We start from the raw sequence: 15,645 nt of genomic DNA on the forward strand, positions 1-15,645 counted from the left end.
TCTTAGTACCCATCCTCTTTTCACTTTCTCAAACGCATTCTTCACATGTTCCAAATAGTTTGCTGAATCAAGTTCTTCTGCTCAAAAATAGAGTGACTTATCAAGTCTTAATTGCTTTTGTGACATTCAAGGTCCTTTAGAACATGGCTTCACCTTAGCTGTGTGACCTTATTCTGCTCTAATAGTAGCAATAATAATAATAATTACTATTAATTGAGTACCCAAGTGCCTGACTCTGTGCTAAGTGCTTTCCTTATACAATTTGCTAACACAAATCCTTACTTCAATTAGACCTGTGTCCTATGGTTCCCATATATACTTTGCTCTCTTCTCAAATGCCTATGCTCTATTTTCTGTACCTTCTATGCCTCCGAATCCTACTATTTTGAGAGTGAGGTCATTTCTCAGCTCCTCCAAAAAATCCGCATACATCATATCAGACCCACTGATTTCTTCCCTATTTGGCTTTCTTGCTAAGCTATGCAGATATTTAATACCACTGTATGGTTATTTAGTTGTTTTAGGTATGTAAATTCATCTCCAGTTAAATAGGAGAGCAGTGTAAATGTATTGGCAGCTAAATTTATTGACATCCATGGATGGGCTTTGAAACATGCATGAACCATTGAAAAATTATGTTTTGTGTTTGTGCATTTTTTCTGGGGTGAGAAGTTTTCAAAGCATCCCAAAGAGGTCTATGAAGGGGGTTGGGTTACTTTCTGGATAACAAGCCTTATTTTGAGATCAAGCCTACTACCTAAACCTAGGAATTATATCTTATTGCATAACCTCTGATTCTCCATTGTAAAATTTCTGGCTTTGTTACATAGGCCTGAGTTTTAAAATTCTGACCTGTGTTTTTTAATCTGTTTAATAAACAGAGTGGGCATCCTGAGTTGTGATGCAGAACACATAATCACTATATTGGGAACTTATTTCAACAATAATTTCTAAATTAAATACTTTTTAAATAGGCAATACAGTTACATAATTTGAAGGTCAAAATTACAGAAGGAGGATATCCAGAGAAGTTTCACTTCTACCTGACTTTTTTTTTTTTGAAATGGGGTCTTGCTCTGTCACCCAGTTTGGGTGACACACTCCATCACGCCCAGCTAATTTTTGTATTTTTTGTAGAAATCAGGTTCTCCATGTTGCCCAAGCTGGTCCTGAACTCCTGACCTCAAGTGATTTGCCCACCTTCGCCTCTCAAAGTGTGGAATTACAGGTACGAGCCACCACAGCCGGCTCACCTTTTCATGTAAAGGAAGCACTTTATGACTTCTCTTTGGCATATCCAGATTGCCAGCGTCCTTACCCTCACACTCTGGGGCCATTATTACGTAAAATAAGGGTTACCTGAATGCAGCACTGTGGTACCATGACAGCCAATCTGCTCCCAGGGATGGCTGCTAAGTGACTATCACGAGGGGAGGGCAGGGAGCATAGATAGTGTGATCACTGGACAAAGGGATGATTCACCTCCCTTGAGGGACAGAAGGGGAGTGCTTGAGATTTCATCATGCTACTCAGAACAGCACACAATTTAAAACTTATGAATTGTTTATTTCTGGAGTTTTCATTTTAATATTTTTGAACTGCAGCTGACTGAGGGTAACTAAGACCACGGAAAGTGAAAGCATGGATTAAGTGGAACTACTGTGTATGTACAGATATATATATATATATATATATACACACACACACAAACACATATATGTATATATAGATACATAAATCTATATCATATACATATATGTATATACATGTATACATCTATATATACACATATTTATAGATATACATTCTTATGTAAACTAGACTATACATTCTTTGACATTAGGAAATGTGTTTTATCTATTATTTATCACCAGAGCCTAGATGGTCAGTAGGTTTTTGTTTTTGTTTTTTTTTCTGAGACAGAGTCTCGGTCTGTCGCCCAGGCTGGAGTGCAGTGGCGCGATCTCTGCTCACTGCAAGCGCTGCCTCCTAGGTTCACGCCATTCTCCTGCCTCAGCCTCCCAAGTAGCTGGGACTACAGGCGCCCGCCACCACGCCTGGCTAATTTTTTTTTTGTATTTTTAGTAGAGACGGGGTTTCACCATGTTAGCCAGGATCATCCTGATCTCCTGACCTCGTGATCCGCCTGCCTCGGCCTCCCAAAGTGCTGGGATTACAGGCGTGAGCCACCGCGCCCGGCCACGGTCAGTAGGTTTTAGTTGAATCAATGAACAATGTTTAAAGACAGTGACCACTTGGTTTCTGTCTATCTCCATTGAAGATTAAATAACAGCACTTACACTTCAACCTTTAAGTATTAAAAATAATAAGTTATATATTAGAATGAGTTGTTAAATTTTGTGGACTCTTTTCTGCCTTCTTTCTTCATATGAGGACACATTTTTATTTGTCTAAGACAGCATAGGATGTCTTCTGCTTGGTTTTGTACTGGTAGATCAAAATTAACTTTCTCGGATCTGAAATAATTTTTTTGCTAGATCAAAATAAATTTCTCCAGGGAAACAATGCATATTCAAATAGCCTAATTTCTAATAATGCAGGGGACCAAAAACAGTTAAAGGAGAAAGATTTGGTTCAGTTTTAATTATGACTTTCACTTGCTTATTATGGGATTTCTTTTTGGGACTTAACATTTTTATTTTAGATCCAACACTAACTGTCAATGCTTAACTAACATGACTGAAGAAGTTGATCTTACATTTATATTTCTATTCTTATTACAGAATGGATTTAATATGTTAAGATGTTGAACAGAACCATGAACTGCATTTCACAAAATGGTACATTTCATAAAATCTAAAATCCCAGCAAAATGATAGGGACAACAACTTAGCACGCTGTTAATTTTTCACTTAAGGGTGCCAAAATGATATTTCAGTCTTTTTTACATAGACAGGTCAAATGTCATTCAGTGGCACTCCTGAACACAGGCAAGTCATTTTCAGAGGTGAAAAAGCTGTGGTTGGCTGCTCTTGAAACAGGTTTCTCTACAATCCACCTCTCATCTTTCTTCTCTTACCGAACCCACTCTGGTGTTCACGTCCTGCTACATGTAGGCAAGAGTATACCCATCCTACGCCTTTTAACTCTTTTGAGGGGCATACATAATTCAAGGACAATTAACTTGTTCTACAAATACCAGTTTAGGTGTCAATTTAGCATTCTGCAAATAAGGTATAATACTATAGAAATGGAAGGGGTGATTTCCCCAAGTAATAGGTCTCTTACGGAAAACATGCAAGCACGTTTGTGTCTGTTTGGCTTAGTGCTGTATTCTTCAAAGTCTTGAGCAGGGCCTGGTGCAGACTGTATACCCAACAAATATTTCTCTTATTAAAAAGTATAAAGTGAAAGCACAAAAGGGATGGTTCAGCAAGATAAGAAAGATGAGAGGTGGATTACAGACACACCTGTTTCAAGAGCAGTCAACCACAGCTTTTTCACCTACTGAAAATGACTGGCCTGTGTTCAAGAGCACCACTGAATTACATTCAATCTTTCTATTTAAAAGAAACTGAAACATCATTTTGGTACTCTTAAGAATTTTTTTATTTTAACTATTTAAATTTTTTATTTGTATAAATTTATGGGTACAAGTGTAATTTTTTTGCATGTATTGATTGCATAGTGGTCACCCTTTTAGTGTATCCATCACCCTAATAATGTACATTGTACCAATAAAGAATTTCTCATCATCCCTTCTCCTTCTCTCCAGTCTTCTGAGTCTCCACTATCATTCCAAACTCTATGTCCATATGTACATTTTATTTAGCTCTTGCTTATAAGTGAGACCATGATAATGGAAGAGAGATTGGTTAAGCTGACTTCCCAAAGTTCTCCCAACCCTGAGATTCTATGATTCTAGCAGGCTGGATCTCTTGTAGTGTTCTCAGAGAGAACAGCTACTAACCAGTGGTATCTGAAAACTTCAATCTTCTACTTCTGATAAGGTATTTTCTTTTCTTTGTTTCTTTTTTTGTTTGTTTTTTTTGAGATGGAGTTTCACTCTTTTCATCCAGGCTGGAGTGCAATGGCATGATCTTGGCTCACTGCAACCCCTGCCTCTCAGGTCCAAGCAATTCTCCTACCTCAGCCTCCCAAGTAGCTGGGGTTACAGGTATGCACCACCATGCCCTGCTAATTTGGTATTTTTAGTAGAGATGGGGTTTCACCATGTTGGCCAGGCTGGTCTCAAACTCCTGACCTCAAGAGATCTACCCGCCTCAGCCACCCAAAGTGCTGGGATTATAGGCATGAGTCACCGTGCCCGTCTGATAAGCTATTTTCAAATATAAATTATTGAATAATTATTTTAAAACTATTATTAGTATCTAGAATGTGCATTTTTCTTTTAACTGGTTCAAATGTCCACCAGAATTTTGTTAGTGATAGTGATATTTACATCTAGTTACAACAATGTATAACTAGCTTTACTTTTAATTGTGGTAGAGCAGCAACAGCCTCCTTTCTTTTTGCTTTGTTGATCATTCTATGAAAGCTGGGCAAACTCTTTACTCATCTATCTATCAAATACTTATTTGTTTAGAAGTCACTGAGATTAATAAAATTTATTTTTATTCTGCACCAGATAGTGCTTATATTATTGCATCAATATTAACTGCTATTTCCTATTAAAATTGTAAATCTACTATTTATAATTATTCTTTTGTGAAACTTTGATTAAAGATACTCCTTTGAGACTATTTTAGTAGTAGTAGGTACAGGGATATATGAATGCAGAAATATCATATAAACAACTTGTAAATAACGTAAGTCCTGTTTATATTAGACATACATAAAAGCCCTGTGAAACTTATCATTAAAGAATTTCAGAACAGTCATAGTGGGAAAAGCATGCGGGGAAGACTGCTGATAGCTAAACTGTGACAATAGAAAAGGTCGTATCATAAAATACTGTTAGTATATTTTTGTATGTTTATGCAATTGGTTGAAAATCAGGCAAATTTTTTATAATTTTTGATAAATATTTGACAAAGACTTCAAATATGTCTCTTGTAGTCATCATTCTAGAAATTTGTTTTGTTTAAATTCATTTGGCATTAACTTCCCGCCCCAAAATTCCACATCAATACATCTCTCTTCCTACTCTTCCCAACCCCTCCAAAAAATAAAACCAAACTCAAAGCAAGTCACAAACGTTTTGTACAAATAAAGCCAGTTCTCCGTGGAATTAATGTGATAGGTCTTGAATATATTGTTGATAAGTAACCCAAGCAAGTAACATTGCCAGGAAATCTTTATTCTTTTCCTTTTTTAAAGGTTCATAAACTTTATTTCTTAGAGCAGTTTTAGGTTTACAGAAAAGTTGAACAGGAAGTACAGAGTTCCCATACACTGTCACTCCTGCCCCCTAACCACAGTTTCCTCTATTATTAACATAACGCATTGAGGTGGTACATTTGTTACAACTGATGAACTGATATTGATATATCATTAACTAAAGTCAATAGTCTACATTAGGGTTCACTCTTTCTGTTGTATAGTCCTGTGGGTTTTGTCAAATGCATAATGTTATGTATCCACCATTACAGTATAATACAGAACAGTTTCACTGCCCCCAAAATCTTCTGTGTTCCACCTATTTATCCCTCCCTCCAACTCTTACTTTTCTTTTTTAATACCCAAATTAAGCCACAGTAATATAAATTAGTTGGAGCTAAGAATTTGCCAGTGATTCCCCATGGCAATCAAACTTTCTTAATTATTAATCTAGACTAGCACTGTCCAAAAGAAATATAATGTGAGCCATTATGTATTTAAAAAACTCTAGAAGCTGCTTTAAAAAGAACAAGTAAAATTAATTTAATAATATTATACTTATCCCAATATATCCAAAATATCAATTTCAACATTCAGTCAACAGGAAAGCTGAGATATTTTACATTTCGGAGGTACTAATTCTTGAAATCCAGTGCGCATTTTACACTTACAGCACATCTAATTTCAGCCTAGCTACATACATTCCGAGTGTTCAATCAGTAGCCACAAGTAGCCAGTACCTGTCAGGTACAGCACAGATTTAGACTTTGAGCAACTTGAAAGCAGGTTATCCTCTTCTCTCCAGGACCTCCAGAGTAGGCATGCAGTGAATATTTTTGAAAGGTAAATCAGAAAGATAAAAGGATCCTGATTCTTACAAAGATGTTCTGCAACTACTTTCTTTAAACTCTCCAGCCTCATAAAAAGTGGAATGGGGATCATGCTTATTCCTGCATATCAAACCAATGACTATGGGGCTTCCTGACTCCCAGAAAGCCTGAATCATCCGAAATGTTGACTCATGAACCTAAGGTGACTGAAATGTAACGTGAACCAAATTAGCTTTCCAAGGCATCTTTGTATTTCCACTTTCCTGTCTCCCCGCTGCCTCTCTCTTTGGGTGACTCACTCTCTTACCATGTAAGAGTCCAGCAGGCAAGGCCCCAAACTCTCTTTGGAAGAAGAGCGGACTTTCAAATGGTCGGCCCCAGATCCCTAGTTAATTCAGCACAGCTGTTTTCCTCCCAATTTCGGGGACTGCGGTTTAGACTGAGTGAGCCTAACTGTCAAAAAACAATTTTTTTCTTATTTTAGGGTGGTAGTAGTAGTGATGTAGTTTGGAACTCTGAGTGAACAAATAATCTTTTATTTCAAAAATCTTTAAAAATCCTTAGGGCCCACTTCACAGTCCCGCTAATACCTTTCTCCAGTCGGGTTTCTTCCTTTCCCGGGAGGAAAGTTTCCACTCTCAGTTCCCCCAGGATAACGCCCTTCCGGTGGCGCGCCAGAAACCGCGCCGACCCCTCCCAGCCAGCAGCCCGCCCCCTTTCCCAGTGCTCTAACGACATACGGACCCCCAGCTGCGGGCAAGGCCAAGACCCCACCCCAACTCACAGTTACCCAAAGTGGGGGTGGAGCTCCCAGCTCTCAGCCCCGCCCACTGAACGCAATCCCAGCCGGTAAGAGAGAGGAAGTGCCGTAGTCCCCGCCCACTTCCAGCTCCTTCCCTTTCTGTTGGCCCGGCTGGTCGCCTATCTTCTCGATCCTGTAACCGATTGGCTCTCTCCCTCCCGCGCCAGTCCCTGCCCTCCCCCGGGGAGGGTGAGTCACGCCAAACTGGGCGGAGAGTCCGCTGGCCTCACTCCTAGCTCATCTGGGCGGCGGCGGCAACTGGGGACAGGGCGGGTGGCGCATCACCGGCGCGGAGGCAGGAGGAGCAGTCTCATTGTTCCGGGAGCCGTCACCACAGTAGGTCCCTCGGCTCAGTCGGCCCAGCCCCTCTCAGTCCTCCCCAACCCCCACAACCGCCCGCGGCTCTGAGACGCGGCCCCGGCGGCGGCGGCAGCAGCTGCAGCATCATCTCCACCCTCCAGCCATGGAAGACCTGGACCAGTCGCCTCTGGTCTCGTCCTCGGACAGCCCACCCCGGCCGCAGCCCGCGTTCAAGTACCAGTTCGTGAGGGAGCCGGAGGACGAGGAGGAAGAAGAGGAGGAGGAAGAGGAGGACGAGGACGAAGACCTGGAGGAGCTGGAGGTGCTGGAGAGGAAGCCCGCCGCCGGGCTGTCCGCGGCCCCAGTGCCCACCGCCCCTGCCGCCGGCGCGCCCCTGATGGACTTCGGAAATGACTTCGTGCCGCCGGCGCCCCGGGGACCCCTGCCGGCCGCTCCCCCCGTCGCCCCGGAGCGGCAGCCGTCTTGGGACCCGAGCCCGGTGTCGTCGACCGTGCCCGCGCCATCCCCGCTGTCTGATGCCGCAGTCTCGCCCTCCAAGCTCCCTGAGGACGACGAGCCTCCGGCCCGGCCTCCCCCTCCTCCCCCGGCCAGCGTGAGCCCCCAGGCAGAGCCCGTGTGGACCCCGCCAGCCCCGGCTCCCGCCGCGCCCCCCTCCACCCCGGCCGCGCCCAAGCGCAGGGGCTCCTCGGGCTCAGTGGGTGAGTGCCGCGCCCTCTCGCTTCGCGCCGCCCCTCGCGCCCCTCCCTCTTTTGTGTGCAGCCCCAGATGCTTTGGGCTGGGCCCTCCTCTCCGCCCCGAGGGCGCTTTGTCTGCGGACTTCGGGGCGATGGCGCCCCGTCTGGTTGGAAGCGCGGGGAGAAGGGTGGGGCGGCCCTTGGAGCCCGGGTTTGTTCTTATTGTCCGTCTTGGTTTCGGGGAACACGTGCACCGCTCCCGGCTCCCACTTTCACCCTGTGTGATGCCCAGCGTACCGATTCTCGGAAGTTAGGCACCCACCCGTAGTAGGAGCCGGGTATATACCCGAGAGCCAGGGTTGTGGATTTATCGGGTTGGTTGGGCTTCGAGGTGAGGAAGGAAAAAAGGCCTTGGCACCCAGATATTTTTAGGAGGTGCTTTTGTCTACCCGTCTGGGTTGCTCCTTTGGAAAAGGTGCAATTTTGCTGCGGGTCTGTTGGCCTGCATTCTGCCCCGGGCTCCCTCCTCACCTCCTGGCTGGCGTGGGTGGCCCCTTTGCGCTTCCCCTCCCCCTCCTCCTGTGCTCGTGGGGAGCTGGCCGAGTGGAAAACGTCCACATTGACCCAACCGCAGTGAAGGGAGAGCGCCTCCAGTGGTGTGGTGCGTGGAGAAATGGGAAGGAGAGAGTTCTGGTAAAGTCCTGCCACCGCCCAGCTCCCCGGGGTGTGATGTGGACTGCTCCCCACCAGCTAAACCGAACCAGGGAAAGGGGATCCAGGCATTGTGTTCGAGGGGGCGTAGTTCTGCCGGGGTTTCAGCTGCAGGGTCGGTGGAATTGCTGTTAGTGTGGACTTGGCCCAGCCTCTTAGTGCATCATAATTGAATCTTACAGAAAAAAATAAAAGGCAAAATGGTTGACATTCCTAAAGAAGGGAAAACCTGTGGATTCCTTGCCAGGAATTGGCTAATTGAACTCGTGGCAGATTTACCATGAGACACAGAGAAATGTTTTGAGACAGACATTTTCATATATATTGGTTAGAAATACTGTTTTTCAGAAGGATATGTTTTAGGTTACAGAATCAAAATACGGTCACGTGCCTCATAACGACGTTTAGGTCAAGGACGGACCGCATTTGCAACGGTGGCTCCATAAGGTTGTAATGGAGCTGAAAAATTCCTGCCGCCTAGCGACGTCTTGATCTTGACCCTGTGTAGGCCTAGGGTAATGCGTTTGTATCTTAGTTTTTAACAAAAGTTAAAAAAAAAATAGAAAAAAGCTTATAGAATAAGAATATAAAATTTCTTTTCTATAGCTTTAAAATGTGTTTGTGTTTTAAGTTAAACGTTATTACAAAAGAGCCAAAAAGTTTATAAAATAGAAAAGATACAGTAAGCTAAGGTTGATTTATTATTGAAAAAATATATCTAAAGATAAATTTAGTGTAGCCTAACCGTAGAGTGTCTGTAAGTTGTACAGTAGTACATGGTAATGTCCTAGGCCTTCACATTCACTCACTACTCACGTCCACAGCAGCTTCCAGGCTGGCAAGCTCTGTTCATGGCCAGTGCCCTGTACACGTGTGCCATCTTTTAATCCTTTGTGCAGTGTTATTTTAGGTATGTTTAGATAAACACTACACAAATACCATTGTGTTACAGTTGCCTACAGTAACATCCTGTATAGGTTAGTAGCCTAGGAGCAATTGATTATACCATATAGCCTACATATAGGTGTGTAGTGGGCTCTACCATCTAGGTTTGTGTAAGTATACTGTGAGGTTTGCACAACGACAGAATTGCCTAACAATACATTTCTCAGATCCTGTTCCCCCTGTTCAGCGAGGCATGACTATGTATGGTCTGTAAAATAGTTTTCAAGTTCTTTCATTCACCTAAGTTCCTGATTGTATGTTATTATTAGGCACATTGTTTTATTGCCGTTTTCATCTTGGGAAATTATTTTGGAAGCGAAAAAAATCACGTTTGTTAGGGATTGAGAATGCATAATATTAGATGCATTCATAAGTACTTGCTACTTCGGGGACAGAAAGTGTCCCACTAGCAGTAGGACCTTTATGTATAAAAGGTCAAGAATCAAGTAGTGTAACTGCCTGCTTGGAAATCTTCATAGCCTTGTAGGATGTTAGAGGTGATTCATTTCTTGAAAGAAAATCAGTCTGATTTTTTTTTTCTCAATTCACTTCTCCATAATGGGGGAAAATAAGCCAATTGCGATGCTTTTTAGTAATATTTTGATGTTGACGGACTCCTCACCCCCATACTACTCAAAACACTAATTGCCATATTAAAGGTCTTAGAAGATGAGGAGTAACTCAATCTTTTCTTTTTTCTTTATGAAAAAGACATACTTGAGGGAAACTGAGGTAAGAGAGAAAAATATGAAATAAGTTTTTAAACAGGAATTTTTTTTTTTTTTTTTTTGAGATAGTCTCCCCCTTGTCACCAGGCTGGAGTGCAATGACGCAATCTTGGCTCACTGCAACCTCCGCCTCCCAGGCTCAAGTGATTCTCCTGCCTCAGCCTCCCGAGTAGCTGGGATTACAGGCGCCTGCCACCACGCCTGGCTAATTTTTGTATTTTTAGTAGAGATGGGATTTTACCATGTTGGCCAGGCTGGTGGTCTTGAACTCCTGACCTCCGGTGATCCACCCACCTTGGCCTCCCAAAGTGTTGGGATTACAGGCATGAGCCACTGCGCCTGGCCACAGGAAGGTTAATGATTGACAAAAGCATACTAATCTTGTATTGGTATGGGAACAAAGAAAAGAGTTCTGTCTTTGAACATTAGGGATTCAGGGGGTGACAGCACTCTCTTGGAATCTTGTGTGTTGGAATGCTGAGGTTGGAAGGCAATGGGGAAAGAATATTGCCTGTTCTACAGAGTTCCCTAATTCCATATTGATGATACCTATTGGGAAACTTTAGTTTTTTTAGTGAGTGTAAGAACATTGTGATTATGGTTGTGGATAGTTAACCATTTTCAATGTGTCTGGATTTCTTAATGCATTCAAGAGTTTGTTCATTAATTCAACCCATTATTGATTACCTACAGGATCTATTCTAAGCTTTGAGGGTATAGCAATAAGCAAGACACATGCTCCCCCTTGGGATAGTACAGATAATAAGCACATAATAAAGAACCCAGAATAGTGGTGTTATGAGGAAAATAAACAGGATAATGGCATAGAGAATGATGGGGATTTATGGGGGCTTTTTTAGGTTAGGTGACACTAAGGCTTAGAAGGTGAGATTTGAGCTGCAGAGAGAAAACATTTCCAAGCAACTTCAGGGCAAAACCCTGAGGCAGGAATGAGCTCTTTGTGTCTGAGAATCTAGTGTAAGACTAGTGAGAAAAACTAGTGGGAGAGTGAAGAGGTGGTCTTACCCACCCAGATCATTGGGGGTCTCTATCAGGCAATGGTAAAAACATTTAGCTTTTTAAAAAAATTAAAATATGCTTATTAAATAATTATATTGTGATTTTGGAACTAAAATAAGTTTGGAAGATTCAGGGCTACTGAGAGGACTGATGTGAGACAAAGGTGAGAAATGTGCAGAGCAGGGTTAGAAGCATAGACTAGCCTACCTGGAAGAGAGGGTTTCTAGATCACTGACACTTGTCTGTTTAACATTGCTGTTTACGTTATTTATGAGTAAGCCCTGATTTTCATCTGTTAATAAGTTGTAATTTTACTGTTTGCTGTTGTGCCCAGAGCGTCTCCATCGCAATGCAGTAACTGAAGTGAGACTAAAACCTCTCACTTGGGGGCCATTTTTCATGGGAAAATACTTGGCTTAGTGGTTGGTTAAGTTAGGCTTTGAGGATATGCACAGAAAACTCTGGCTAGAAATTGATTTGAGAGCAGTGCAAACATAATTAAGGGTGACTTCGAACTGGTCTCTGGACATGTTCTAAACCAAGGTTAATTAAGACCGAAAATATGTAGATCTGGATTCTGAAAGATGCTGAGTGCCAAATTAAGGAATTTGGATTTTATCATTCCACTTTAATCCATGCTCTGCTATCCAGTTGCCCTTGCTTTTGGTAATTTATATTATGAAACCAAAATTGTTTTTATTAATTGTTGTTTCTAAAGTTATTGTTTTTCACCCCCTCTCGAATTAGAGCTTTTGGCTTTGGGAAGACAGCCATTGAAGGTTATTTGAACTGAGGCAAGGCACCGTGAAAGCAGTATTAGAAAATTGGTGACAATATTCAAGATAGGTGGGAAGGAAAAACAGATGAATTATTTAGAAAGCTATTACAGTAGTTCTGGGAGAGATGAGTAGGGCCTGAACTATTTCATTATTTGTTCATTCAGTGAAAATGGAATAGAAGGGAGGAATATAAGAGTATAAGAAGCACGCTTTCTTTAATTGGCTGTGAATCTGTTTTTATAGTTAGTTTACGAAGAGGCTGTATGAAAGACGAATTGATAGGACTTGGAAACCATGAATGTAAAGACAAAGAAAAGAATATTAGTGCTTATTAAATCAGTTTCAGAGACTGCCAAAATTTAATTGCCATGAAAATTTGTATAAAATTGAATACTGCTCATAAATACAGATTATGGGTTGGGGCTTAAAAGTTACTAGTTTTTACTATCATGAAGCCATTTATTATATGATCATTTTTATTGGCGTAGTAGCATGTATTAGAAATTTTAAGATTTTGAGTGACATATGGTTTAAATATTAGGTATCAGTTCTTAATATAAAGTCCAAGTTCCCAGGAAGTGGATGCTTCTAAACACAAGGAAGTCATGCCCTGTCCATTCCCCACTTTCATTTTTGTGATTCTGAATAATTTCTGGTTAAGCCATTTCTTATTTTTAAAAGTTGGGAATAAGTAGTATACTCCTTATGGGTATGGTGAATTATGTTTCAGATTGGTTCCTGGGCAACTCAGTGTCAAATTTGTGGTCTTTTTTTTTTTTTTTTTTTTTTTTTAGTGATTTGCAAACTCTCAAATCCTTTTTAAAATGAAGTGATGGATATATGTGGAACCACTGATAAATAACTGCATGGAATAGTGTTTAGAAAACATGTTATTTTAGTGCTATATTATTGTAAACTTAAAGGATTTGCCATGTTATAAAAACATTTCTGAAAAGGAGCATGTTACCTATTGTCCATTAATTGGCTTTGTTTTATGTGTAGTTATTTTCTTTTAAAAAATCTAAAAACCAAAAAACAATGGTCTCACTTTTGTCCAGGCTGGTTTCAAACTTGGGGCCTGAAGCGATCCTCCTGCCTGGGCCTCCCAAAGTGCTGGGATTACAGGCATGAGCCACCATGCCTGGCAAGTTTTTTGTTTGTTTGTTTGTTTGTTTGTTTCTTTTGAGACAGAGTCTTACTCTGTCGCTCAGGCTGGAGTGCAGTGGCATGATTATGGCTCACTATACCCTTGACCTCCTGGGCTTAAGCAGTCCTCCCACTTCATCCCCCCAGGTAGCTGAGACTACAGGTGCACACCACCATGCTGGCTATTTTTAAAATTTTTTTAAAATTTTATTTTTTAAAAAAACTTTTATATTTATGTATTTATATTTTGGAGAGAGGGTCTTGCTGTTTCACGCAGGCTAAAGTATAGTGGTGCAGTCTTGGCTCACTGCAGCCTCATCTTCTGGGCTCAAGTGATCCTGCCACCTCAGCCTCCCAACTAGCTGGGACCACAGGCACGTACCACCACGCCCAGCTAATTTTTGTATTTTTCATGCAGATAGGGTTTCGCCATGTTGCCCAGGCTGGGCTCAAATTCCTGAGGTCAAGCAGTCTTCTCGAAGTGCTGGGTTTACAGGCGTGAGCCACCACACCCAGCCTAAATATATTTTTATTTTTATTTTTATTTTATTTTATTTTTGAGGTGGAGTCTTGCTCTGTAGCCCAGGCTGGAGTGCAGTGGCGCAATCTTGGCTCACTGCAACCTCCACCTCCTAGGTTCCAGCAATTCTCCTGCCTCAGCCTCCCGAGTAGCTGGGACCACAGGCATGTGCCACCACACCTGGCTAATTTTTGTATTCTTAGTAGAGACGGGGTTTCACCATGTTGGCCAGGCTGGTCTTGAACTCCTGACCTCAGGTGACCCAGCTGCCTCGGCGTCCCACAATTCTGGGATTACAGGTGTGAGCCACTGCTCCCAGCCTTATTTTTATTTTTTTAAAGATGGGGTCTTACTATGTTGGCCAGGTTGGTCTTGAACTCCTGGGCTCAAGCAATTCTCCCACCTCGACTTCTGAAAGTGTTGAAATTACAGGTGTGAGCCACTGTGCCCCGCCAGTTATTTTCATAATATACCTTCAAACAACTTATTAGAATAACTTGATTCAAAGCCTCAATTTAATGGTTCCTTTTTAAGGTACTTTGCTAGCCCAGGATAAAAGTATAAACTGAATGGCTATTTCTTGATTCTTCCCTGGAACCCTTAAGTAAATAGAAGTAAATTTTGCAGATATACTATACTTATGGTACATTCTTTGAGACTTTTTGTTCCTGTTTCTAAAGGGATCAGGTTCTTCTGAGGATGACAGCACTAGGGATGGGAACTGTAATGGTAAAACCATAGTTCTCAGTAGTGTTTGAATGAATGTGACCTTTGTGGATAGCTAGTGCAGGACATAGGTATGCAAAATGATGAGACCCAGCTTTACTGATGCTAAGATTTTCTCAGACTAATGCCATCATCATCCTTTTTAACCCCAAAGGAGGAGTTGATAATTTCATATTTAAGCTATTGATATTTATGTTTCTTGGAATGATGATCATTGATTTTTAAGTTGCTTTCATCACGTGTTTCCATAATATTCTGTTCTTACCTCTTCATAGTATATATCATTCTATATAAGGTAATGGTATGGTTACTGATTTTTTTCCTCCACCAGACAGTGTACTCCTTGAGGAAAGGTGCTGTGACCTTTTTCTTTGAGGAAAAGGACTATATGCATTGTGTCTGCATTGCAGTGCCTTAGATGTGATAGGCACTCAGTTTGTTGAATGAGTAAGATGCTGATCTTCATATTCTGTATAGTTCTAGAATTACTATAATATCTTCTCTCAATAAAAATCCCAAATCTTATGAAAGCATTTATTTATTTATATATACAAGGTAACAATTCCAAACAGTACTACAAGAATACACAGAAAAGTAACTCTTTCTACCTGTTACCCAGATTTCCACAAATTGTCTTCTGTAGATCCACCCTCTGTTAGTAGTTTCTTGAGTATCTGTTTAGAGATAATCTGTGGATAAATACTTATTTATACATGTATATCCTTTTCACTTTATTTTCCACAAAAATAGATGCAGAGGACTCTGGGGATGTACCATATTTTATTTAATCAGTCCCTTATTGATGGTTATTTAGGTTGATACTTAGTTTTTTCTCTTACAAATACTATTTCTGTGAACACTCTTGTATACACTTCTTTGGGAATACATGCCATTATATAGGTTGTAGGATAAATCTGTGCAAGTAGAATTACTGCTTCAAAGGATATTTGCATTTAAAATGTTGGTAGCTAATGCCAAAGTGTCATTCAAAGAATGGTTCCAACCTTTATTCCCACCAACCTGTTAAGGTACCTTTTCCCTTATGTCTTTACCAACACAGTATATTAGTGAACTAATACATTGTTTAGCAAATTGTTCTTTTAAATTTGAGTCATTTTTCATAGGCTTAGGTGTCAGATTTT

The 15,645-nt window shown here is 41.3% G+C and overlaps 1 protein-coding gene and 1 long non-coding RNA gene across 4 annotated transcripts in view; both read left to right on the top strand.

Moving 5' to 3' along the window:
* Positions 1-3,936, top strand: part of LOC129531605 (uncharacterized) — a 95,568-nt gene extending 91,632 nt beyond the window's left edge. The window contains exon 6 of the long non-coding RNA XR_008676887.2: positions 1,138-3,936. This is a non-coding gene — a long non-coding RNA (uncharacterized lncRNA). The remainder of the gene's footprint in view (positions 1-1,137) is intronic.
* Positions 3,937-7,023: 3,087 nt separating this feature from the next.
* Positions 7,024-15,645, top strand: part of RTN4 (reticulon 4) — a 78,410-nt gene continuing 69,788 nt past the window's right edge. The window contains exon 1 of one of the 3 annotated variants that reach the window (XM_055377909.2): positions 7,024-7,952. In XM_055377909.2, the coding sequence (XP_055233884.1) occupies positions 7,397-7,952 (556 nt within the window). In that variant the 5' untranslated portion in view covers positions 7,024-7,396. The remainder of the gene's footprint in view (positions 7,953-15,645) is intronic. The other 2 variants (XM_055377908.2, XM_055377905.2) reach the window with 2 other exon arrangements.

The sequence above is a fragment of the Gorilla gorilla genome, chromosome 12 (genome assembly GCF_029281585.2).
Source record: "Gorilla gorilla gorilla isolate KB3781 chromosome 12, NHGRI_mGorGor1-v2.1_pri, whole genome shotgun sequence".
NCBI classification, from domain to species: Eukaryota; Metazoa; Chordata; class Mammalia; order Primates; family Hominidae; genus Gorilla; species Gorilla gorilla.